This window comes from Sinocyclocheilus anshuiensis, unplaced genomic scaffold, assembly GCF_001515605.1.
Source record: "Sinocyclocheilus anshuiensis isolate Anshui unplaced genomic scaffold, SAMN03320099.WGS_v1.1 scaffold51, whole genome shotgun sequence".
NCBI classification, from domain to species: domain Eukaryota; kingdom Metazoa; phylum Chordata; class Actinopteri; order Cypriniformes; family Cyprinidae; genus Sinocyclocheilus; species Sinocyclocheilus anshuiensis.
Window position 1 is genome coordinate 3640584 of NW_015548296.1, and position 23970 is coordinate 3664553.

At 35.8% G+C, this 23970-nt stretch overlaps 1 protein-coding gene across 2 annotated transcripts in view; it reads right to left on the reverse strand.

Moving 5' to 3' along the window:
- The window catches only part of LOC107656062 (S-adenosylmethionine mitochondrial carrier protein-like), a 65927-nt gene that overhangs the window by 18617 nt on the left and 23340 nt on the right, over positions 1-23970 (reverse strand). Inside the window, exon 6 of one of the 2 annotated variants that reach the window (XM_016443732.1) lies at positions 2948-2992. The exons of the other annotated variant lie outside the window; for it this stretch is intronic. Coding sequence (XP_016299218.1) covers positions 2948-2992 — 45 coding nt within the window. The remainder of the gene's footprint in view (positions 1-2947; positions 2993-23970) is intronic. 2 annotated transcript variants of the gene reach the window in all.

Consider the following 23970-nt stretch of genomic DNA (forward strand, 5'->3'; position numbering starts at 1 on the left):
TAGAGTGGTTGCTAGGGTGTTGCCAAGTAGCTTCTAAGGTGGTGTGAGTGGATGGCAAGGTGCTGTTAGGGAATTCTAGATGGTGCTGTGTGTTTTTAGGTAGGGCTCACTGAAATCCGTTTGATTTTTTCCCAAATTCTGTTTTATTTTATTTTTTTTCAAATTCAATTTTTCAAATTGTTTTAAGTTTTCTAGAATCTGTTTTAATAGTTAAATTAAATTTTATTGATCAAAAAGAATGTCTAATTAATTGAAATCATGATACTTACAATATTAAACAGCAATTTATTAAAAGTTTAACAAAAATTAATTTTCTATGGCTCTATGAAATCTTTTTTTTTTTTTTTTTACCAAATTCTGTTTTCCATTAATTTTCTGGATTCCATTTGAATAGTTTCATTAAATATTAATAAACAAAAGCATCTCTAATTAAATATTGAATTATTAAAGAAATATTGTGTTATGTATTTATATCTTTCTGCTAAATAATTTTTCTGGTAAATATTCCTTTAAAAAACAATGTTTTATTTGTAGTAGTAGTAGTATCATTACATTAAGTAATATTTCTATTACTATTATTACTATTACTAATATTTCTATTAATATAGTTACGGATTCTTCAAGTTAAACCGAACTTTTATTTTGACAGGTTGCTGTGAAGACATTTAGGTTTCTGTTTGTATATGATATGATGATAGTTTTACTCAAAAGAAATTGTAAAATGTTCATGAAGTGACTCTCAGAGCAGTTCTAGAGATTATGTTGATGTTTTCATATTGAGGCAGCAGAGGCTAAAAACACCGCGAGCATCACACACGCTTCAATATTTATGTATGCAATTGATAAAGTTTTTAAAGTGACTGTTAAGGGGTTGCCAAGCCAAGTTTTCTGAATGCAGTTATTGTGTTTGTTAGACACTGAACAACCAAGCGCTTTAAAAAACAGCCGCCAAATCAGATTTAATTAACAAATTATTCATTTTCATTACTCAAAGATGAGGGACGAGTTATGTGCTGACGTTCTGAATAAAAAATACCAAGTATGAGCAATACCGCTGCTTAGCATAGCTTGCCCTCTTAATTAAAAAATTATAAATTTCCATAAACTGCACTCTTTTTCCACACTCATACTGAACATCAGGTCAGTTTAAGAACCCCTGAGCTCCATCCAAAACTCTTTACTGGAAACAACTCTTTGCACAAACTGAGCGTAATCTAATACAGTAAAAAAGGCTGACTATGAAAACAAAGCCCTCATTGGCTTAACTTTCAAAAGCTTTCAAAGGATTTGGCAAAAATTAACATAACGAACACAATGAAGCAGCACTGCATGGGCATCATGCGCACTGCCAAAGCTCCGCTATTTCCCGATTTCAAAACAGAACAGATTGGTGCAATGTGACCTGACACTGAGGAGTGTGTACGTCTTTGTGCATTTTTTCCAAAAACTAAATCAGCCACCTGTCTTTTATTACAAACATGATAAATGCAGTGCCTCCGGGCTCAGGAGGAACGCTTAGAGGAATCTGCAAACAGAAACGAGGCACAGCTGATTTATGCATAAGTTTAACACTTCTGGCAGAGACGGGGTGCCTGAGCAACACAGATGGTCAGATTTATATTGATAAGGCTGTAATGGTTGACAAGAGAGAGGGGATGACGGATATGGAAAGACAGAAGGATGGAAAGCAGGTTTTTGACCAAAGGCCAGAAGGCTTCTTCTTGAGGACGAGTCGGTCCAGATGACGGCACATTTAACAGTGTGGTCTGACTGCTGACCAGCTGTACCGATATCAGTTTAAGCACATTAGTATTACACTTCATCCCTGAAGTGCATTTGTAATGTTAGTCAAGGTTTCCTGCACCAAAAACCAAGCCATAACGGTAGAGTGTGTGGTTTTGTCGATTTGGAGACAACAGACAAACAACAACACGCTGATGTGCATCAAACACTCTCTCTGCTGTCCATGTCGATATCACCAGGTGTAACTGTCAGGGACGTTATCATTGAGAGATAGGGCTGGCTGCTTGTTTGTGACGGGTTACCCATGGGAATATTAGTATGCTGCAGTGCTCTTCACTGTCAGGCTCCTGGCCACCAGTGTGATATCTAGGAAAACAGATGTCAAAATGCATTTAAATGAAGCTTGATTGGACAGGGGATGCTTTGCATGCTATTTGACAAATGGCTTTAATAGGTCAGACGGTACTGGATGAATACTAATGAGAGGAGAAAGGAACAGAGATCAGTCTGAAATCTGATTCAGTTCGATTGGATTCATTTAAATCGCATTCATTTTCAGTCTGCCTTGATTAAAATGTGATCCAATGTGTTTTTCTTCATTTAAATCTAAATTAAATATGTCAATTAAATAGTGGACTATATCTATCAGTTGTATGAAAGCACAAGACTTAATAAGTTGATGTCGATGATTAAAGAAAATGTAAAAAAAAAAAAAAAAAATATTACGGCCGAGCATCGCGGTTAACGCTCGCCCACAGCTGCACGTGCTATTGTCCTCCGATGCCTCTCCTTCTCCACTCTGCTCCGGTCGCTAGGCCAAGAGCGCTAATGGAATTTTCTGCTCTCGCCCTGGAGACATGATGTCACCCTCACAAACGGGGCCTTTTTTTTTGGAAGAAAAACGACTTTTATGTGGCCCGGACCAGACAATGAAGAAGAAAATGGACAGTTGGTTAAGACTCAAGGCTTGCGAGAAATTATGATTCCGCTTAGCCACCGGTGAGGGCGACCAATAAAATGCAGCGTCATTTTGAGAGCACCTAAAAAGAGAGTTATTAACAGATATCGAGGCAAAGTGTCTGGAGATTGAGGTGTAAATGTGTCAGACCATTACCAGGCCATTATTCCTATATTGGAGCGAAATTATGAGGCCAAATTAGATTGAAATGAGAGCAAGTGAGAGAGATAAAAATCGGAATCATACCTTTAGGTACTCCCAGAGTGGAAACTGAACCAGCGAGAATGGGATCTGAAATTAAAAGATATAAAAAGTTATAATATAGGCTAGATCAGAGAACAGGAATAGTTCACCTAACAAAATTCTATTGTCATTTATTCACCCTCATGTCATTCCAAACCTGTGACTTTTTTGTCTTTTGATGAATATACTAGCTGCTCTTTTCTACATAATGAAAGTGAATGGAGATCCAGGCTGTCAAGTTTCAAAAACGATAAAAAGCACTATTAAAAGTATAATTTTTCATCCAAAAAAAATAATAATCATACAGTTTGGAATCACATTAAGGAAAATAAATAATGACAGAATTTTTGCGAACTAATAAAAGTCTTAAGACTGGATACAAAGTCTGTCATAAAGTGACAGATTGCACACAGTTTTGGAGAAAAAAACTTTTGACATTAATGAAAAACCTCCTTTAGAGCAACCAAAATAATGCCATGATGATGTTCACTGGGGGGAAAGGAAAAAATCTATCTCTTAGCGCTTTCGTCTTCTGTAAAAGAAAATGGACAACTTGTGGCAACATGTTCAACCACAAGTACTGGCCATTTATCTCATGTGTCAAACTGTTTTAATGCTGATGTCTGCACGTCTGGAAGTGTGAGGTATAAGAGTGAGAGAGAGATGATAAATAAATGAAGAGTCTGTGGTCAGAGAGAGAGAGAAAAAGACAGAGCACAAAAGAGAGAGAGATGGCAGAAATCTTCCTCTTCACCCAATCAGGCACAGCGGAGCTAAAAGAGAGGAAATCGATGGTACTGCTGAACAGTGGACTGACAAAATCCCAAAATCCTGAGAGAGAGAGACAGTGAGAGAGGAAAAATAGAGATCCGATCCATATGAAGGTCATGCTACAGGCAAGAAAGCTTATTCACCCAGACAGCAATTCACAGTGATAAAGTGACCGGAAGTCATTCATTTTGAATGAGAGTTGCTGATTTGATGCGTTATGAGAGAGAGAATTGATACAACAAATTTATGGTTTCTGGGGTGTTGCCAGGCATTTTCTAAAGTGTTTAGAGTGGTTGCTAGGGTGTTGCCAAGTAGCTTCTAAGGTGGTGTGAGTGGATGGCAAGGTGCTGTTAGGGAATTCTAGATGGTGCTGTGTGTTTTTAGGTAGGGCTCACTGAAATCCGTTTGATTTTTTCCCAAATTCTGTTTTATTTTATTTTTTTTCAAATTCAATTTTTCAAATTGTTTTAAGTTTTCTAGAATCTGTTTTAATAGTTAAATTAAATTTTATTGATCAAAAAGAATGTCTAATTAATTGAAATCATGATACTTACAATATTAAACAGCAATTTATTCCCAAATTCTGTTTTATTTTTTTTTTTTCAAATTGTTTTAAGTTTTCTAGAATCTGTTTTAATAGTTAAATTAAATTTTATTGATCAAAAAGAATGTCTAATTAATTGAAATCATGATACTTACAATATTAAACAGCAATTTATTAAAAGTTTAACAAAAATTAATTTTCTATGGCTCTATGAAATCTTTTTTTTTTTTTTTTTACCAAATTCTGTTTTCCATTAATTTTCTGGATTCCATTTGAATAGTTTCATTAAATATTAATAAACAAAAGCATCTCTAATTAAATATTGAATTATTAAAGAAATATTGTGTTATGTATTTATATCTTTCTGCTAAATAATTTTTCTGGTAAATATTCCTTTAAAAAACAATGTTTTATTTGTAGTAGTAGTAGTATCATTACATTAAGTAATATTTCTATTACTATTATTACTATTACTAATATTTCTATTAATATAGTTACGGATTCTTCAAGTTAAACCGAACTTTTATTTTGACAGGTTGCTGTGAAGACATTTAGGTTTCTGTTTGTATATGATATGATGATAGTTTTACTCAAAAGAAATTGTAAAATGTTCATGAAGTGACTCTCAGAGCAGTTCTAGAGATTATGTTGATGTTTTCATATTGAGGCAGCAGAGGCTAAAAACACCGCAAGCATCACACACGCTTCAATATTTAAGTATGCAATTGGTAAAGTTTTTAAAGTGACTGTTAAGGGGTTGCCAAGCCAAGTTTTCTGAATGCAGTTATTGTGTTTGTTAGACACTGAACAACCAAGCGCTTTAAAAAACAGCCGCCAAATCAGATTTAATTAACAAATTATTCATTTTCATTACTCAAAGATGAGGGACGAGTTATGTGCTGACGTTCTGAATAAAAAATACCAAGTATGAGCAATACCGCTGCTTAGCATAGCTTGCCCTCTTAATTAAAAAATTATAAATTTCCATAAACTGCACTCTTTTTCCACACTCATACTGAACATCAGGTCAGTTTAAGAACCCCTGAGCTCCATCCAAAACTCTTTACTGGAAACAACTCTTTGCACAAACTGAGCGTAATCTAATACAGTAAAAAAGGCTGACTATGAAAACAAAGCCCTCATTGGCTTAACTTTCAAAAGCTTTCAAAGGATTTGGCAAAAATTAACATAACGAACACAATGAAGCAGCACTGCATGGGCATCATGCGCACTGCCAAAGCTCCGCTATTTCCCGATTTCAAAACAGAACAGATTGGTGCAATGTGACCTGACACTGAGGAGTGTGTACGTCTTTGTGCATTTTTTCCAAAAACTAAATCAGCCACCTGTCTTTTATTACAAACATGATAAATGCAGTGCCTCCGGGCTCAGGAGGAACGCTTAGAGGAATCTGCAAACAGAAACGAGGCACAGCTGATTTATGCATAAGTTTAACACTTCTGGCAGAGACGGGGTGCCTGAGCAACACAGATGGTCAGATTTATATTGATAAGGCTGTAATGGTTGACAAGAGAGAGGGGATGACGGATATGGAAAGACAGAAGGATGGAAAGCAGGTTTTTGACCAAAGGCCAGAAGGCTTCTTCTTGAGGACGAGTCGGTCCAGATGACGGCACATTTAACAGTGTGGTCTGACTGCTGACCAGCTGTACCGATATCAGTTTAAGCACATTAGTATTACACTTCATCCCTGAAGTGCATTTGTAATGTTAGTCAAGGTTTCCTGCACCAAAAACCAAGCCATAACGGTAGAGTGTGTGGTTTTGTCGATTTGGAGACAACAGACAAACAACAACACGCTGATGTGCATCAAACACTCTCTCTGCTGTCCATGTCGATATCACCAGGTGTAACTGTCAGGGACGTTATCATTGAGAGATAGGGCTGGCTGCTTGTTTGTGACGGGTTACCCATGGGAATATTAGTATGCTGCAGTGCTCTTCACTGTCAGGCTCCTGGCCACCAGTGTGATATCTAGGAAAACAGATGTCAAAATGCATTTAAATGAAGCTTGATTGGACAGGGGATGCTTTGCATGCTATTTGACAAATGGCTTTAATAGGTCAGACGGTACTGGATGAATACTAATGAGAGGAGAAAGGAACAGAGATCAGTCTGAAATCTGATTCAGTTCGATTGGATTCATTTAAATCGCATTCATTTTCAGTCTGCCTTGATTAAAATGTGATCCAATGTGTTTTTCTTCATTTAAATCTAAATTAAATATGTCAATTAAATAGTGGACTATATCTATCAGTTGTATGAAAGCACAAGACTTAATAAGTTGATGTCGATGATTAAAGAAAATGTAAAAAAAAAAAAAAAAAAAAAATTTCCCAAAAACATGTCTGTTTGAATAATTAAAAAAAAAAAAAAAAAAAAACATTTCACAAAAACATGTCTGTTTGAATAATTAAAAAATAAAATAAAATAAAACAATAAAAACAAAATATCACTAATAAAAAATAATTAATATTAGTATTTTTTACACTTCAGCCACACTGTATAAATTTATTTACATTAAATCAATATGAGATCAAGTGGCTTTTAAAAAAAAGACAGCAGAGGCACACTTTCTGAAAACAAAATATTTCACAAACAACAACAAGATGTATGAGTCTGAGTCTTAAAAATAATAAATACAATATTAATAATAAATAGCAATAAATGTTAAAACAAAAAGCGTTTGGACATTTCAGCCACACTTAATGTATAAATATCTTTGCATTAAGTTAATATCAAAAACCAATACAGGAGAGGCACACTGAATGACAATGAATGAATGAATAAATACAGAAAGTGTTTAGACACTTCAGACACACTTAATTTTTTTTGTTTGGCACAAGATAAAATTATAAATATTAAAACAGAAAGTGAAAGAGTGAGATACAGAGAGGTTGAATGAATGATAAAGAGGAGATGGTCATTGTAAAAGTCAAAATAGTTATTGTGAAATGAAACCAATAAATCCAAGAAAATGAAAGCTGAAATTAAAATATTGCCAATGGAAAGATAAGCTGTATTGGAAAAACAGAAGTACAGTCTTGATTTTGCAGTTCTGTCTACAGTGTGTTTCAGTGTGATGGAAGACAGCATCCGTACAGTACTGAAATAAAAAGAAGAATTATTAAAGCACAGTGGAAAAAGGATATTTCTCAACCCTAGAGGGACGACATACAGACCACTCCAGAGACACTCAGCGAAAGAAGAAAAGCGAATGAGGCACAGTGACAGGAAGTAGATGAGGGCCAGATGGATATCTCATCAGCTGAGCCGTGATTCAGCAGCGCTGGGTATGAAAACAGCAGATGGACTGGAGGAACCCACAGACTAACTCTCATTTATTACTGAGAGCTGTGGAAAATGGTCACTTTTAAAGGCCCTTCCTCACTCACACACACACACACACAACTAATACATAGCAAAGCACACTGACAGTATCTGCAAGTACAAACAGAAACATGCGATTGTCTGTGAGTGTGCAAACACATCAAACACTGACGCAGTAACAAAAGCATATTTATCAGCCGAAGCTTTTAACTGACAGCTTGTTGAAGTGCAACGAGGAACAAACATGAACAAATTGGAGGTGGAGAGCAGGAGGGGTGAAAGAGAGTTTTATTATGCAAAGCCATCTGCCAAAGTCAAACATGTCATTAAACCTGTTTGTGTCCTGAGTGATTTATGAGTCTCATCACAGGTGTATGTGTGTGTGTGTGTGCGTGCACGTTTGGGTGTCACATTTGTGTTTGTACAGGCATGTTTGCTCACCACTGTCACAATGCTGTGTGTGTGTGTGTGTGGGTGGGTGTGAGTGAATATGCATTCAACACCTGACACCTGAGCTCCCTCATGAGATTTATTATCTTTACTTTTCTAATTATGGAACAGATCCAGAAAAATCTCTCTAGAGCTCTAAAATACACAAAAATTTGAAACATGTAACTCGAACAGTCTTAAAGGGGTCATATGATGCGATTGAAATTTTTCCTTTCTCTTTAAAGTGTTACAAGCTCTTGGTGCATAAAGAAGATCTGTAAAGTTGATAATGTTCTTTTTAGCAACATCATATGACCCCTTTAAAGCACCTATACCAAAAAATAAACACATAGACAGGGTAATAATTTATAATTTAATACATTGATTCCTCATTAAAAATGATATGAAATATAAATAAAAATAAAAGTATAAAATATATAATATAAAAATATCATATTAATACATATTACAGAAAAAGAAATATACTTTTCAAAAGTTTGACGTTAAGACTTTATTTTAAACAAATTCATATTTTCAGTTAGGATGTATTACATTAATCAAAAGTGACAGTAAAGACATTTATATTGTTAGAAAATATTTATATTTCAAATAAATGCTGTTCTTTTGAACTTTTCATACATCAAAAAAATCCTGAAAAAAAATCACGTTTTCCTCATAAATATTAAGCAGCACAATGGTTTTCAAGATTGATAATAATAAGAAACGTTTCTTGAGCTGCAAATGAATGATTTTTGAAGGATCAGATGTGACTGCTGAAAATTCAGCTTTGCATCACAGGAATAAACTACATTTTTAAAATATATTATATTTTTAAATAGTAACAATATTTCACAATATTACTGTTTTTACTGTTTTACTTTCTCAAATAAATGCAGCCTTGGTGAGCATATCAGAAACAAACTTTCAGTATAATTATAATTTTAAAATTAATAATTTAATATACAGTCTTGAAATTGCACAACGTTAAAAATATGTTTTTACAAGTGTAAAAACCCACAGTTCAGTTGGAGTGAGGGTATTCTGGGGCCACTACATGACTTTTTATCAGAGGTTGATATTAATGGTGTAGGATGTGTATCGCTGATCTTTTGTGAGCCTTGAAAATGTGATTCAAACCCCAGTGTCAAAAACTCTTCTGGGAGCCAGTTTAGAAAAAAAATAAACACATAAATAATGGAAAAATCAATAAGCTGAACGAAAGCCAGTGGGATGCCCCAAATGCTTTATCAGAGGAGAGAGAGAGCAAGAGGCTGTGTTGTGTTTCACGCTTCCCTATGGTCATATAATCTTGGCTGAGAAGAGAGAGGCCTGCTCCCTCGTACAGAAAACATGCACAAAGCTCCCACGACTGAAACGCACAACATTCAACATTCAACAAGGAGTTGAATGTTGGAGTTTAGTGATCTCTACTGAGAAATTCCGATCAAATAAAAGTGTAATAAAGCAAGTCAGTTTTCTTTCACACAGCTGTTTGCGCTGCTTGATGTGACTAAAACTGCAAGGAAACCATGCGAGTTGACGTTCTCTTGATTTGCACTTCACGTGAAAGTCCAATAATTCTGACGAAAAGCAAAAAATCAACCATATCAACCGTTTAAGCATTATCATGCAGCCCTATACTTTAGATTATTAGAATGTTCTGCACACTAAAAAATTGGTCCTTTTAAGAACTGTTCACTGAAAGGATCTTTGGGGAGCCCAAAATGGTTCATCTATGGCATCGCGGCAAAAACGCTCATTTGAAAGAGTGTATGGAGGAAGCGTGAATCAGCAATGTTAAAACGTTCAATACTCTTTTGTGTTTGGATATGTGAATCCACTTGCTGAGGAATTCTGACAGGCTGAATGCCTCACATGAACACTTCCACTGACTGTGCTTCGACAAGCCTGGAGCGCTAGAATGATCCAATCAGTCAATCAGGAGGTGCGGACTGATGCAGCCAGCCAATCAGACTTCAGAAACTCCCTGGTTTCCATCAGCGCCTGTGACACGCAAGTTAAAGTTCTGGGTAATAATATTCTAAACAAATTAAGACTTGTTCAAGGCTGGAGGGGAAAAGAAAGAGAAGAAATGAAGAAGCGAGGGAGGGGTTATGTGGTTAAGGACTGTTTGGAATCAGTGAACTGGCAAATATTCAAGAGTGCAATTCCATTGACATGAGCGAAAACGCTTCCCAGAACCGTCACATAATATTTACATTGTGGGGGGATTTTCTGGCCGGAGTTGCATTGTGCCGTCGCAGCAAGTGTGCCAGGCTGATGCAACAAGTGAACAAAAGAACAGTGAAAACATAGACCGCACCCCTATCAACAAGCTACCGGGTCCACGGCCGAACCGTTTGTTTCCTTTGTTCACATTCGAGCAGGTGAATGCCCCGGCAACAAAATAGGAAATTCAAGTCCGACAGTGACCAGTGTAAGGTACAGGTGCATGCGAGCACACAAACAAACACAGAAACCCGTTCGGCTGGCATGAAGGCCCTCACGTGAAGCACCAAAGCGTGGAGCGGGGCCTCACACACACGGCATGATGTCAGAGGAAATCTTTTAGTGAGTCAATTTATAATCCGTGTGTATGTGACATCTGATGCCCCCTGGCCGGTCCAATTAGGTGCTGACAGTGCCTGCGAGATGGATGGCGGTCCTTGGGGGCATACGAGAAAGTCTGAGAAAGACAGAGAGTGTATGAGAGAAGATAAAGGATGGGCCGGAAAAGAGAGAAAGAGAGAGAGAGAAAGAGAGAGAGAGAGAGAGAGAGAAAGAGAAGGTTTTCAAATTCAGAACATGTATTGGTTAACAGAGGATTTCAAACTGGGTAAGCAATGCAAAAAAGAAAAGAAAAACTTGCAGAAAATATATTTTAATGTTTTATGAATTTTAATATATTCATAAAATATTTTTTACACTCACCAAATCTGATTACTATAATCTAATACTATAATATACTTTTTTATCTGGTTTCTAATGATCACAAAGAGAGAAAGAGAGAGAGAGAGAGAGAGAGAGAAAGAGAAGGTTTTCAAATTCAGAAAATGTATTGGTTAACAGAGGATTTCAAACTGGGTAAGCAATGCAAAAAAGAAAAGAAAAACTTGCAGAAAATATATTTTAATGTTTTATGAATTTTAATATATTCATAAAATATTTTTTACACTCACCAAATCTGATTACTATAATCTAATACTATAATATACTTTTTTATCTGGTTTCTAATGATCACAAATTAGGGGATTAATTATCGTGATTGTGATTTAAATGAGTGATTATTCTATCATATTAACAGCCTTATTTACAGTAGGAAAAAATAACAAATCTGCATATAGTTATAAATGAAGATAAATGTGAAATATTATTTATTTAACATTAACAATTTGCATTAGTACAAATCATAATTTTAATAATAATATAACAATTTACAAAAGAACAAATATAAATGTGTTCTTGTTCTACAAAGCCATCTACATATCTAGAAAAAGGGGGAACAAAATGCATTCAGTTTTGTGAAATATTATCGATACCATTTTAGCAAGTTGCTTTAAAATAAAAACTAACTTATATTTTATATAAAATAACACAAAATTGTATATAATAATAAACTTTCTTCTAATAATATAAAAAAAATACACAAAAGCTGTCTAGGGCTTGAGGTGCACATTCACCCGTTAAACCACACTGACATTAACCAACAAGCAATAATATTATGTATAAACTCAGTAACCTCGGTCTGATAAAGATGTTTGGAAGCTTATCTGGAAGACACTGTGCAGAAGGTGTGCATGAAACACTTGTCCAGTTTTGGTCAAATGTTCTTGTTCTACAAAGCCTTCTTTGTATCTGGAGAAAAGAGACAGACGAAGACTTAAAGCATATTTTGATATTAGGCTAATAATAGGCTAATCACTGCAAGATGATAACCAGATCAACAACTTGCAATAACGGATAACAGTACAGGTAAACTGTATAAAGCCAAACATTTCCTCCTGAACGAACAAAAGCACCCTGGGTGAACTGTTTTTGTGTATTAAAATTCGTTTCATGAGAGTGACTTCACAGCAGAGTGTCTAAACACTTAGAAAAGTAAGAAACAAAGCCTCTAAAATCATTCAACAAGCCACAAAACTTGAGGTGTCATTCATACCCTCTTCCAAGCAAACAATCAAAAGTTAGACAATGGAAACAGCAGACGCTGAGGGCTTCCGGAAAGACTTTTCCTCCGCTCTGAGGGTTAAATAAGTGCAGTTATTTGACATGAAGCAGTGACATCATCCTCTCACCCCCAAACCTGACGGCTCCCTACAGATGTTTCCAGCCGTGGGCCGCTGTTATGTGAGCTAAACTAAACATTACAGTCAGACTTCAGCTTTCAGCAGTCAGTGCTTCAACAGGTGCGTCCTCCCAATTCACCAATCAGCTACGCAACCCTTTTCTGCATTGTGCAGATATCGTTTTTTCCTATTTATCTGACATTAGTGATGGTTTCGGTTAGAAATCATCACGAGGAAGCTTACCCTAACCCAAGCAAAAACACAAGTTTTACCTAGCAAACGAATCACAGCCGCATTTATGGCCTTCCCAGCATGCAGTTTGAAATGACATCACCATGATTTCATTCAGTTTAGTTCAATACTATCCCTCAGGAGAGCAATAGTGTAGTCGAATTGGCCATGATTGCTTGCTAATAGACGACATTGTGCATTCTGTGATTTATATTATGTGTTAAAACAATGGGAGTTCATTCATATTGTCCTGCCAGATAAAATCTGGCATGAGACATTTGTTACTTCAACCTCTTTTGACCTTACACATTTGGACACAGGAAATGCTGAAATGTGAAGGCAATGCTGATAGCTGGGTCAGACATGTGGAAGAAAATCAGCAAGCTATTTAATGTTCCACATCTGAGACATGATAATTGGGTAAAACCTGAAGCGCAATGCTACAACCAAATCCGGAATAATTATCGATCGGAACGAGCTCCCGGTCCGAGCCTCGCTCAAGCTGTAATAATAACATTAACTGTCCCGCAAAGCCGTTCACCTTCAACCTCCCATTATCATGCAGCTCGGTGCTCAGACTCCATTTTTCTCCAGAGACCATTGGGGTTAAATACACAACTCCAGGACACATAAGCATCGCTGCCCCGGAGATAAACTACTGAGACGGGAGAGAGCCAGAAAAAGAAGAGCCAGTCTTCAAAATGTGAGTGCTTTGAAAAGAATACTGAAGGAGAAATACAATGAAAACGAGTTTGGGGAAGGACGGAGCGAGAGATGGTGCGAGGGAAATAAATCACAGTGTGAGACAGCGAAACTCACCCTGCAATTAGAGGTTAACCTCACACTTGTTTTACAAGGGCACCGCCCTTTCATGAAAAGCGCAATGCATATCACCCTCTAGGAGGGATGACTTACTCCCTTCTCTTATTGCCTTCTGATGCAAGCATTATTAGATTAGAATTATATTAGTTTGGAAATATTTCAAAATAAAAGCAATTTGGTGTTTTTTTCCTCTATGTCATCACATATGGAGGATCAAAGTACACAAAATGAAAAAAAGTATTTGTTTTATTTTCTAATAATAAAGTCTTAATTAAATAATTAAATGAACTTAAAAATCAGATATAAAAATTTTGCAATAAAATCAATAATTAAAAAATACTGATATTTCTGTAATATTCCATAAAAACATAACAATTGTGAACTAATAGTGAGATTAATTGTGATTATTTTATTGTATTTACAGCCATTTTTTACAGTACAAAAAAAGAGCAAATCTGCATATAGTTTTGTGAAAGAAAAATTATAAATGTGAAATAGTATCCATTTAACATTGACAATTTGCATTAGTATAAATAATTTCTAATAATAATATAACAATTTATATAAATGAATATAAAAGTGTCCTTGTACTACAAAGCCTTCTACGTATCTAGAGAAAGGGAAAAACTAATCTGCATACAGTTTTGTGAAATATTATCCATAGCATTTTAATAACTTACTTTAGTATATATAATACCTCATGAATAATCATTCATATAGTAAAAAAAACCAAATCTGCATATAGTTTTGTGAAACGGATAAACGTAAAATATTATCCTTGTAACATCTTAACAATAAAAAAATAATTTATAATAATAGAAGGATGATGTGACACTGAAGACTGGAGTAATGGTGCTGAAAATTTAGCTTTGCATCACAGGAATAAATGACATTTTAAAACATATTTAAATAGAAAACAGTTTTTCTAAATTAATATTTCACAATACTACTGTTTTTACTGTATTTTAAATAAATGCAGCCTTGATAAACAGGTTCAAGTGTGGCAGCCACAAAAATTCTATTTATTCAACTAAAATGGAATAAAATGAAATAAAACAATTTAAGTAAAGCAATTTATGTAAAATATGCCCACATGAGACCTGACCCCTGCTTGTTCTGTATCAGAAAAAAAGCATATCCAGCCCAACTGGCCACGAATTTTAATGGAAATAAGAACATAATTTATTAAGTGTGTAGTAAATGTTAGGCAGGATCGTGTGCTGCCTAGTTTTAATGTTATTATTTTTACTTGATATATATGCATCAAATTAATTTTACACACGCGTTCCCTCACAGCAGTTGGTGGGGAGCCCCTAGAGCCACAATCTGAACACTGACTTTATGTGTGTTTGCGTGAGTGTGAGCATGTTAGCTCATTGTTGCTCAGAGGCATATTCAAGCTCAGGTCACAGGTCTGTGGGCCAGCAGAGGGGCAAGAACCCCCCACACACCCCAACCCCTCTTTCTCTCTGGGTCCCCAGCCAGACCGGCGGCCCTTATTGAAACCATATGTGAGGGGCTGAGATGGTTTTCTGCTCGGATTGAGGCAAACACGCAGAAAATTGTGGGAAGCAAACATAACCCCGGGACCTAGCGAGATACGCTAATTAAAACAGCCTAACCAGCAAACAGAACATGCACACAAACCCACAGCGACAAAAACCTGACCGAGTTACTGTTCAAATAAATAAATACAATAAAAACTAGAACTTGTAAAGTCAACGTCTTGCTTCTCTAAACATCAAAGGTTTTGTGAAATATTATACCATTTAACAAGTTCCTTTAAAATAAAAACTTAAAATATAAAATTGTATACAATACTAATTTATATATTAATATACAGTAAAAGTCAACTTTTTATAGTAATACAAAAACTCATTTAATTTGGAATTTGGAGCAGAATTTGGAAGGTGTTCAAGCTCTCTAGTGCTTGAGGTGCGCGTTCACCCATTAAACCACACTGACATTAACCATTACAAGCAATAATATTGTGTATAAACTCAGTAACCTCAGTCTGATAAAGATGTTTGGAAGCTTATCTGGAAGACACTGTGCAGAAGGTGTGCATGAAACACTTGTCCAGTTTTGGTAAAAGTGTTCTTGTTATACAAAGCCTTCTTTGTATCTGGAGAAAAGAGACAGACGAAGACTTAAAGCATATTTGATACAAGGCTAATAATAATTACTGCGAGATGATAAGCAGAAAAAACAATTTGCCATCACGCAGACATCAAAAGTACCCTTGGAAAAAAAAATCTTGTTTTATATGCATCAAACTATGGCTGTGCAGATACAATCATACACAGTATATCAGGGGTTTTCAAATTCCCAGAGGGACGCAAGAGCATCAGCAGAAAATTTAAGAAAAAAAAATCTACAGGTGCATCTCAATAAATTAGAATGTCGTGGAAAAGTTCATTTATTTCAGTAATTCAACTCAAATTTTGAAACTCGTGTATTAAATAAATTCAATGCACACAGACTGAAGTAGTTTAAGTCTTTGGTTCTTTTAATTGTGATGATTTTGGCTCACATTTAACAAAAACCCAGCAATTCACTATCTCAACAAATTAGAATATGGTGACATGCCAATCAGCTAATCAACTCAAAACACCAGCAAAGGTTTCCTGAGCCTTCAAAATGGTCTCTCAGTTTGGTTCACTAGGCTACACAATCATGGGGAAGACTGCTGATCTGACAGTTGTCCAGAAGACAATCATTGACACCCTTCACAAGGAGGGTAAGCCACAAACATTCATTGCCAAAGAAGCTGGCTGTTCACAGAGTGCTGTATCCAAGCATGTTAACAGAAAGTTGAGTGGAAGGAAAAAGTGTAGAAGAAAAGATGCACAACCAACCGAGAGAACCGCAGATGAGCTGAAGGCCACTGTCAAAGAAACCTGGGCTTCCATACCCATTATGTATTTATCAGGGATGTCAAAGATAGCTCAAACTTAAAATATTGGCATTGAAAATATAAAAGACAATTGTTTAATTTAAAAAGGTGTTGTCTTTATAATATCAAGATATCACAAATATCATATTTTTCTCACCCAGCATAAATGGGTCTTTACAATATGTATTTGTGCATTTCACAACACTTCCCTCAGATTCACTCGTGCATTTTCTGCCATTTCAATTGCAATCCAATTGAGTATATCGTATCATGAGGCTGTGGGTGATACTTAGCCCTACAAACACACTCGAAATCAATGATCAGATGTAATATTAACACCTATGATTGCGTTAATATTTCTGACTGATGCGTCACAGTCTAAGCTCCAGTACTGCACATGTGGAGCTCTTGTTTAGGATCAGGTGGAGAATCGTCTGTGTAAAGCATACTAAATATCTATCGACAAAACCATTATGTGCTTGAGGTGATTTAGTTGATCGTTATGACGCTGGACAGAAATATCAAAATTTCAAGCCGCTCTGAGGGTCCCATTACAGAAAGCTTGGCGAGAGGCGCTAGTCTTGTGATTGTTACATGATTGTGCTGCAAAGCATTGTGGGTAAAGGAATAATTTAACAGCAGTGCTAGACAGGAGTCCCCAGCATGAGGAATGAATCAAAAGGATGACGGATTGGAGTCGAACAGGAATGGGAGTCTGAAGTGCACACCAACAACATGAACTATACATCAATCTCTGTATATTACACGCTGCTACCTCAAGTGTTCATATGTGAGTGTGTGCGTGTGAGACGGCTCTTTTCTACACATACGAACGTCTGTATCCAATTCGACTCCTCAAGAAGACCCAGACAAATTAAGTGTCTTGTTCAGCGCTATCACATAAGAGGATTCCTCTAATGCTGATCAACAGCCTTGTGAGAAGACCCGCCAAAAGCAGTCCCTGGGAGAGTGGAAAGAGTGGACTTTGTAGACTCTGAGGCACATACAGAGTCTACTCATCACACACATAGCTAAACCTCTCTACACCTGGGCCCAAACATCCCTACACTACATCAGCACCATCTGCAAACCAGACACAATTCTCCTTGGGTCATTTTGTTCAAGTCGCAAATAGTCTCACGTAGACTTCTGACTGACGACATAAAGTCTGGTCCACTCCGCAACTTATCCTGGTGAAGAGCCGCATACTTAGACTGGACATTGCTGTCTGACCAACATGTTAAAAAACAACATGCAAAATGATGTTTAATGGCATAAATAAATTGACAAAAGCATTATAGGCTACCAAGTGCACCAAACAAATGCCACAAAACTTTTATTTCATGACTAGCTCTTCTGAGAAAACCTGTTCATGTTAACTCGCGTAAAGCCAGCCAATCAGATTGGAGCTTGCTATTTCATATCAAAACATGGTGTCACTTTACAAAAGAATTCATTTTTTAACATTAGTTAACAAACTATCAATTAAAAATATTTGTATAGCATATATTAATCAGTGTTAATTTCAGCATTTACATTATAAATATCAAAAGCTGAATCTGTTAATATTTAATGGAGCTGAGCAGAACATTTATATGTTACCCTGGAGCACAAAACCAGTCTTAAGTTGCACGGAGATATTTGTAGCAATAGCCAAAAATACATTGTATGGGTCAAAATTATAGATTTTTCTTTTATGCCAAAAATCATTAGGATATTAAGTAAAGATCATGTTCCATGAAGATATTTTGTAAATGTCCTACCGTAAATATATCAAAACTTCATTTTTGATTAGTAATATGCATTGCTAAGAATTTAATTTGGACAACTTTAAAGGCGATTTTGTCAGTATTTTGATTTTTTTGCACCCTCAGATTCCAGATTTTCAAATAGTTGTATCTCAAGCAAATATTGTCCTATCCTAACAAACCATACATCAATGGAAAGCTTATTTATTCAGCTTTCGGATGATGTATAAATCTCAATTTCGAAAAATTGACACTTAAGACTGGTTTTGTGGTCCAGGGTCACATATTATTAACTAATGTGAACAAAGATTAATAAATACTGTAATAAATGTATAGTTCATGGTTAATGAATGTAAGTTAATGCAACTAGTGGAACCTTATTATAAAATTGTACCCATTTACCAAACAAAATTTGATATATCATTCATTTTTACTAATTTTGTCATTTTTCTTATTTCTATATATTTTAATAAAAGTTCAATAATGTAGTAATCCAAGCCATTTTAAGTCTGACAAACAGCACCACATGTCCACAATTGCAGTTAACTATAAATTTTTTTATTTTTACTCATTATGTACGGATGTTTGGCTCCATTGTGAAGCATTCTGCATAAATTAGAGCATCCTGAGAATTAATTAAAAACAGTGAAACAAACTTAATGGCAAATGGTACATTAATGGTGGCATTTCAAACACTGTATTAATTTATCATCACCCTGTTTGATTTCATTTATTGAAGTTTTTAATAATAGTAATAAAATAATATCACCTAATGTTTCAGGAAGTACTATTTTCTGGATAAATCTAAAGGGTAAACAAATTATTTTAAAGTGTCTTCTTTATTTTAGTTCTAATTTCTCATATTTCAAATCAAATTCTAAATCCACACACTACCTCAATTCAAATTCTGGAACTGAATGGAATTTCAAAAGGCATCCTCATAGTTGAAATGGCGTGCAACCTGGCAAGCACCAGTCAGTTAAACGAGTGCAAGTGCCGTCAGTGGCGTAGATATGAAATATAAGGCTCATTGCCCCAGTGGGAGCTGGATTAGCAGTTTAGTTTGAGGTTTGGAGGGAGCTGGATCTTTTTATCTCACCAACAGCCTCGGCAACAGCTGGTCTGCCACGTCACAGTTGACATGCAAGCCTCCATGCCAGCACCAGCCCTCTTTAATACACAGCCAGTATGGGAACAGCACCTTTATCCATTTCAGCTGGAGGCACAGTGGGCTCAGGTGGAGGATAGAAATGAAGTCTCCGTGCCTTCACATGTGTGCTGTAAATCATTCACTCATATATGCCACAGTTCAAATAAACAGAAACTCTGCCAGCCATCCAACTAGCTGAGAGACAATAAACACAAACCGGTATGGATCAATGCTAATACATGTATGTATATACTCACACATTCACGTCACACATCATTGTGAAATATGCTGAGGAATGTGCATGGCAAGCATGTTTAATGCCTTCTAATCAGATAAAATAAAGACAATAAAAAAAGATCACAGAGTAATGAGGCAGGGCTAAAGAACTGGATGGCCGTGCTCTGAAAACATCTGATTGAAGTTATATTAAATCCAGCCCTGACAAATAAAATTTAACCCTCAGAAACCCACTGCAGTATTGCTAGAGTTGTCTAAAGCAATTAAACTTAATTTTTCACCAACTATTGGTTAAAACTATATCAAGCATGAACATATACTAACATAAAAAATGTTTAAGGTCGGTAAGTTTTTGTAAAGTGTTTTTAAAATAAGTGTCTTATGGGAAGCAAATCCACACTGCACTGCAGGTCAAACATACACACTTCCACCTGTTAGCCACACAGTCCACTGTGACCAATGAACAACAGCAACATAAACAGAGGGATAAGTCAGACAAATTGATCTCGGGCAGGTGCAAGACCTCTGGGGCTCTTTGCCTTCAGTGTCAACTAGAGATCAGAAGAAGGGTGGAGCGAGAAAGAGAGGAAAGAAACTGAGAGGAATCTGAATTCATTTGATAAGAAACACTTTCAGCATTCTGTCAAACACTGACACAATGCAATAAAGAACAATGACGCACTCTGACAAATCCCCTTCAGCATAACAATATTCAGGTAAGTGCATTTCACTAAATGGTTTCAAAACACTGTAACTTCAGCTAGTATTCTTACAGAATCCAGTTATCTTCTATCTATGTCAGTGCTTCTCAACCAGGTGGCTGCAGGATAGTTAAAAATTATTTTAATTCATGAATATTCATATTATTTTAATAATATCAAAATATTCTAACTTAATTAAAATGATTTTTCTTTTATTATATACTTTATTTTCTCAACAACTACTGTTTTATTTAAAAAAAACATAAAGCTCTTTTGAAATCACAAAAATAATTGTGGTTAATTCATTTAACCCTAAAACTGGCAACTTATCCTGTGGGATACAAACATTTGAGAGGCTGTGGGGAGAGGCAGGGAAAGTGTAGGTCTCATTTCTTGGTTTCATGTTGAAAGGGTGTTTGTTGTGAATATTTAGAAGATTTGACTTTGTTCATACATTCTTTGTTTAGCTCACGGGCAGCATTTAAAACTGCATGGCCGCCTGTAGTGGGAAATCTACTCACCCTCCTATAAAAGTTGATCTACTTCACATATTTACACATGTTGGAGGGGACTTACCTGTTTAAAAAGCTGTTGTTCAGCATTAGCTTATTAGGTTTACATTGAAATTTTATGAATTAAATGCTTACATTTTTTGTAATCTGTCTCTAACTGTTCTCAGTATCTCAGGGGGATACGTCGCCCTTTTAGGGGTATAAATCAAGATATAAAAAAACCACATATATATACTCTGTGATTTTGTGGCTTGTGTTTTAGAAAATCAAATCTTTTTGGAATTTGACAAAACGCATATCGTTGGAAAGGTCTGAGAGTCAAGGTTCCATATTTGGTGACTGTTTTGTAATAGAAGTGATACTGTGACAGAAAATTATTGATTTGTGACAGAAAACTGCATCAAAAGAATTCAATAGAGTTTGGGTGTCACCCAGTGGTTATTTTTGGTATAGTGCCCAAACAAAATCACAATTTTGGTGATATCAACTTCAAATTTGGAACATAACTTGGTTAGACATATGGCTTAGATTTTATAGCAATTTGAAGTGCAACATATTTTATAAAGTATTTATTTTATATACAATTAAAAAAATTAGTATACTGCATTATCTTTACTGCAAACTTAAACTTATATAACTTTTTTATACTTTATTTTTTTGAAATGTTTTCACGTCAGCAATAATCTGCTATGTATCTTCTTTAAAAAGAGACCAACCTTCGGTCTGTATTCCAAAGCGTTCAGGAATTACAACCATGTTGTAACAAGCATTGATAAACAAGTGTTCTGTTTGAATGTGTTCTGTTTCAGTTAATTTATACCCCCAAACTGGCAACATATCCTGTGGGATACAAACATTAAAATCAAAATTAAAAGTCATGTTTTGAAAAAAATGATCAAGTTGTATTATTTGTGTCCCAGTAAGATGGAAAATAGCAATAAATTAATTTTCTGATGTCTCTTTATAGGTCTTGCCATTTTTAGGGTTAGTATACTTCACGTATATACTTCAACATTACAGAATGGTAAAAAATGAGGTTTGGAATGACGTGAGGGTGAGTAAATGATGCCAGAAGTTTCTAACTGTATCATTGTTTGAATCTGAGGAAATGCTGAGGGAAATACTTTTTTGGACATCTCAGCAACAACTAATGCTGAAGTTGACAGGAGCGCAGCTCAAGGCGTAGGTGTTTCATAACTACATTTATACAGGGTTGCCAGTTCTCCTCTCCTCCCATTCCCTCCGCTCTCACATCTGTGCTGATATACAATGAGCTCTGTCAGATGGCAACCAATGTATCTCCAACAGCACTCTTCTTCTGTCTGTCTGCCTCTCTCAATCTCACACTCCCTCTCGGGTGAGAGTCATGAGAATGCGATATGATCAGATCTCTCTGTCAACATGACAGAATTACTTAGAAAATCCATATTATTCATTTTTAATACTATGGTTTCATTGCAGCAAAAAAGGCCAAGAGATATAAGCGTAGGATACAAAAGAGGAAGCCACATGAAACAGTTTTATCTTCTATCTTCAGCATTCATTAAGCTGATTAAAATTGTGATGTTTTATGTTCCTAGAAATCTAAGTGCTGTCTCTTTTCAGCTTCCACACTGATGGTTATCAGATTTGCCCTAAACCTGTTATGCCCTCTAGTGGCCGAAACCAAGAAACACAGTATAAGATAGAGCCCTACAACTTGTATTTGTGTAATATGTCTTGTGTTTATATTCCAAGTCTTTTGGAGTCAGGTGGTAGGTTTGCGCGAGAAGCAGAAACAAACTGAAGTCATTTTTCACTGAAAATCTTCTCCCATTAACCGTTGTAACTGGATTACCGAGGCAGAACTCAAGAATCAGTCTGGGTTGTAAACAAATCATTCAGAACTCATTTACAAAAAAAGTTGCCACAAAAGAACGATTCATTCATGAATTAAACTTTGAACTTAAAGGGTTAGTTCACCCTAAAATTCTGTCATTAATTACTCACCCTCATGTCGTTTCAAACCCGTAAGACTTTCGTTCATCTTCGGAACACAAATTAAGATATTTTTGATGGAATCTGAGAGCTGTCTGACCGTCCCATAGACGGCAACGCAACTGAAATGTTCCCAAGTCCAGAAACGTAGCAAGGATTTATACGAAGCTATGAGAATACTTTTTGTGCGCAAAAGTAAAAAAAATAACGACTTTTTCGTCAACAATTCGTCTCTAATCTCTAAATACCCTAGCGCCATTTTGGAGAATATCTGCTGGACGTAAACTGCGCATGCTATTCTGTGTCAGCTGCGTCACGCGGATATGTTGTTTTCATTCGAATCAAAGAGCAAACAACATAGGAAACAGATCCGGCGTGACGCAGCTGACACAGAATAGCATACATTGTTTACGTCCAGCTGATATTCCCCAAAATGGCGCTAGGGTGATGCGGAGGAGACGAATTGTTGAATAAAGTCGTTTTTTTTTTTCCTTTTGCGCACAAAAAGTATTCTCGTAGCTTCGTATAATTGCGGATGAACCACTGATGTCACATGGATTATTTTACAGATCTCCTTGCTATGTTTCTGGACTTGGGAACATTTCAGTTGCGTTGCTGTCTATGCAGGGTCAGACAGCTCGCGGATTCCATCCAAAATATCTTAATTTGTGTTCCGAAGATGAATGAAGGTCTTACAGGTTTGAAATGACATGAGGGTGAGTAATTAATGACAAAATTTTCATCTTCGGGTGAACTAACCCTTTAAGAGAGCAACAATAGGTCAGATATTTAGTGGAAAAAAATAACTTAAAGGAATAATTCAGCCAAAAATGAAAATTTTGTCATTACCATTTACTCACAAAAGAACAACAAAAGAAAAAAACTCGTACAGTTTTGGAACGACATGAGAGTGAGTAAATGATGAAAAAATTTTAATTTTTGGGTGAACTATGACTTTAAATTGTGGCTTGTTCTCCACATGAAGCTATTGAATGGTTTCAGAAGACTTGTAAAATAGTGCGAGTCATATAAACCAATTTTATGATATTTTTATGACAGCCACGATTGAAAACACAAAATAATAATATGATAATTAGGGATGCACCGATAACACTTTTTCCAGTACTCGCCCGATACCGATATTTTATTTTTGGTACTTGCCGATACCGAGTACCGATACCAATATTTTTATTGCATTTGTAAATGTTTTCAATATTGGGTACAGAAACCAAAAGAGTATGTATAATGTTAGTTGGTTAACTTAATTTATCAAATAGACACAGTCAAACCAAAGTTTATTCTGACACCTTCAACATTTCTCACATTATCAGTTTATTCGCTATAGTTTAGAAAATGGTAATAAAATATGAC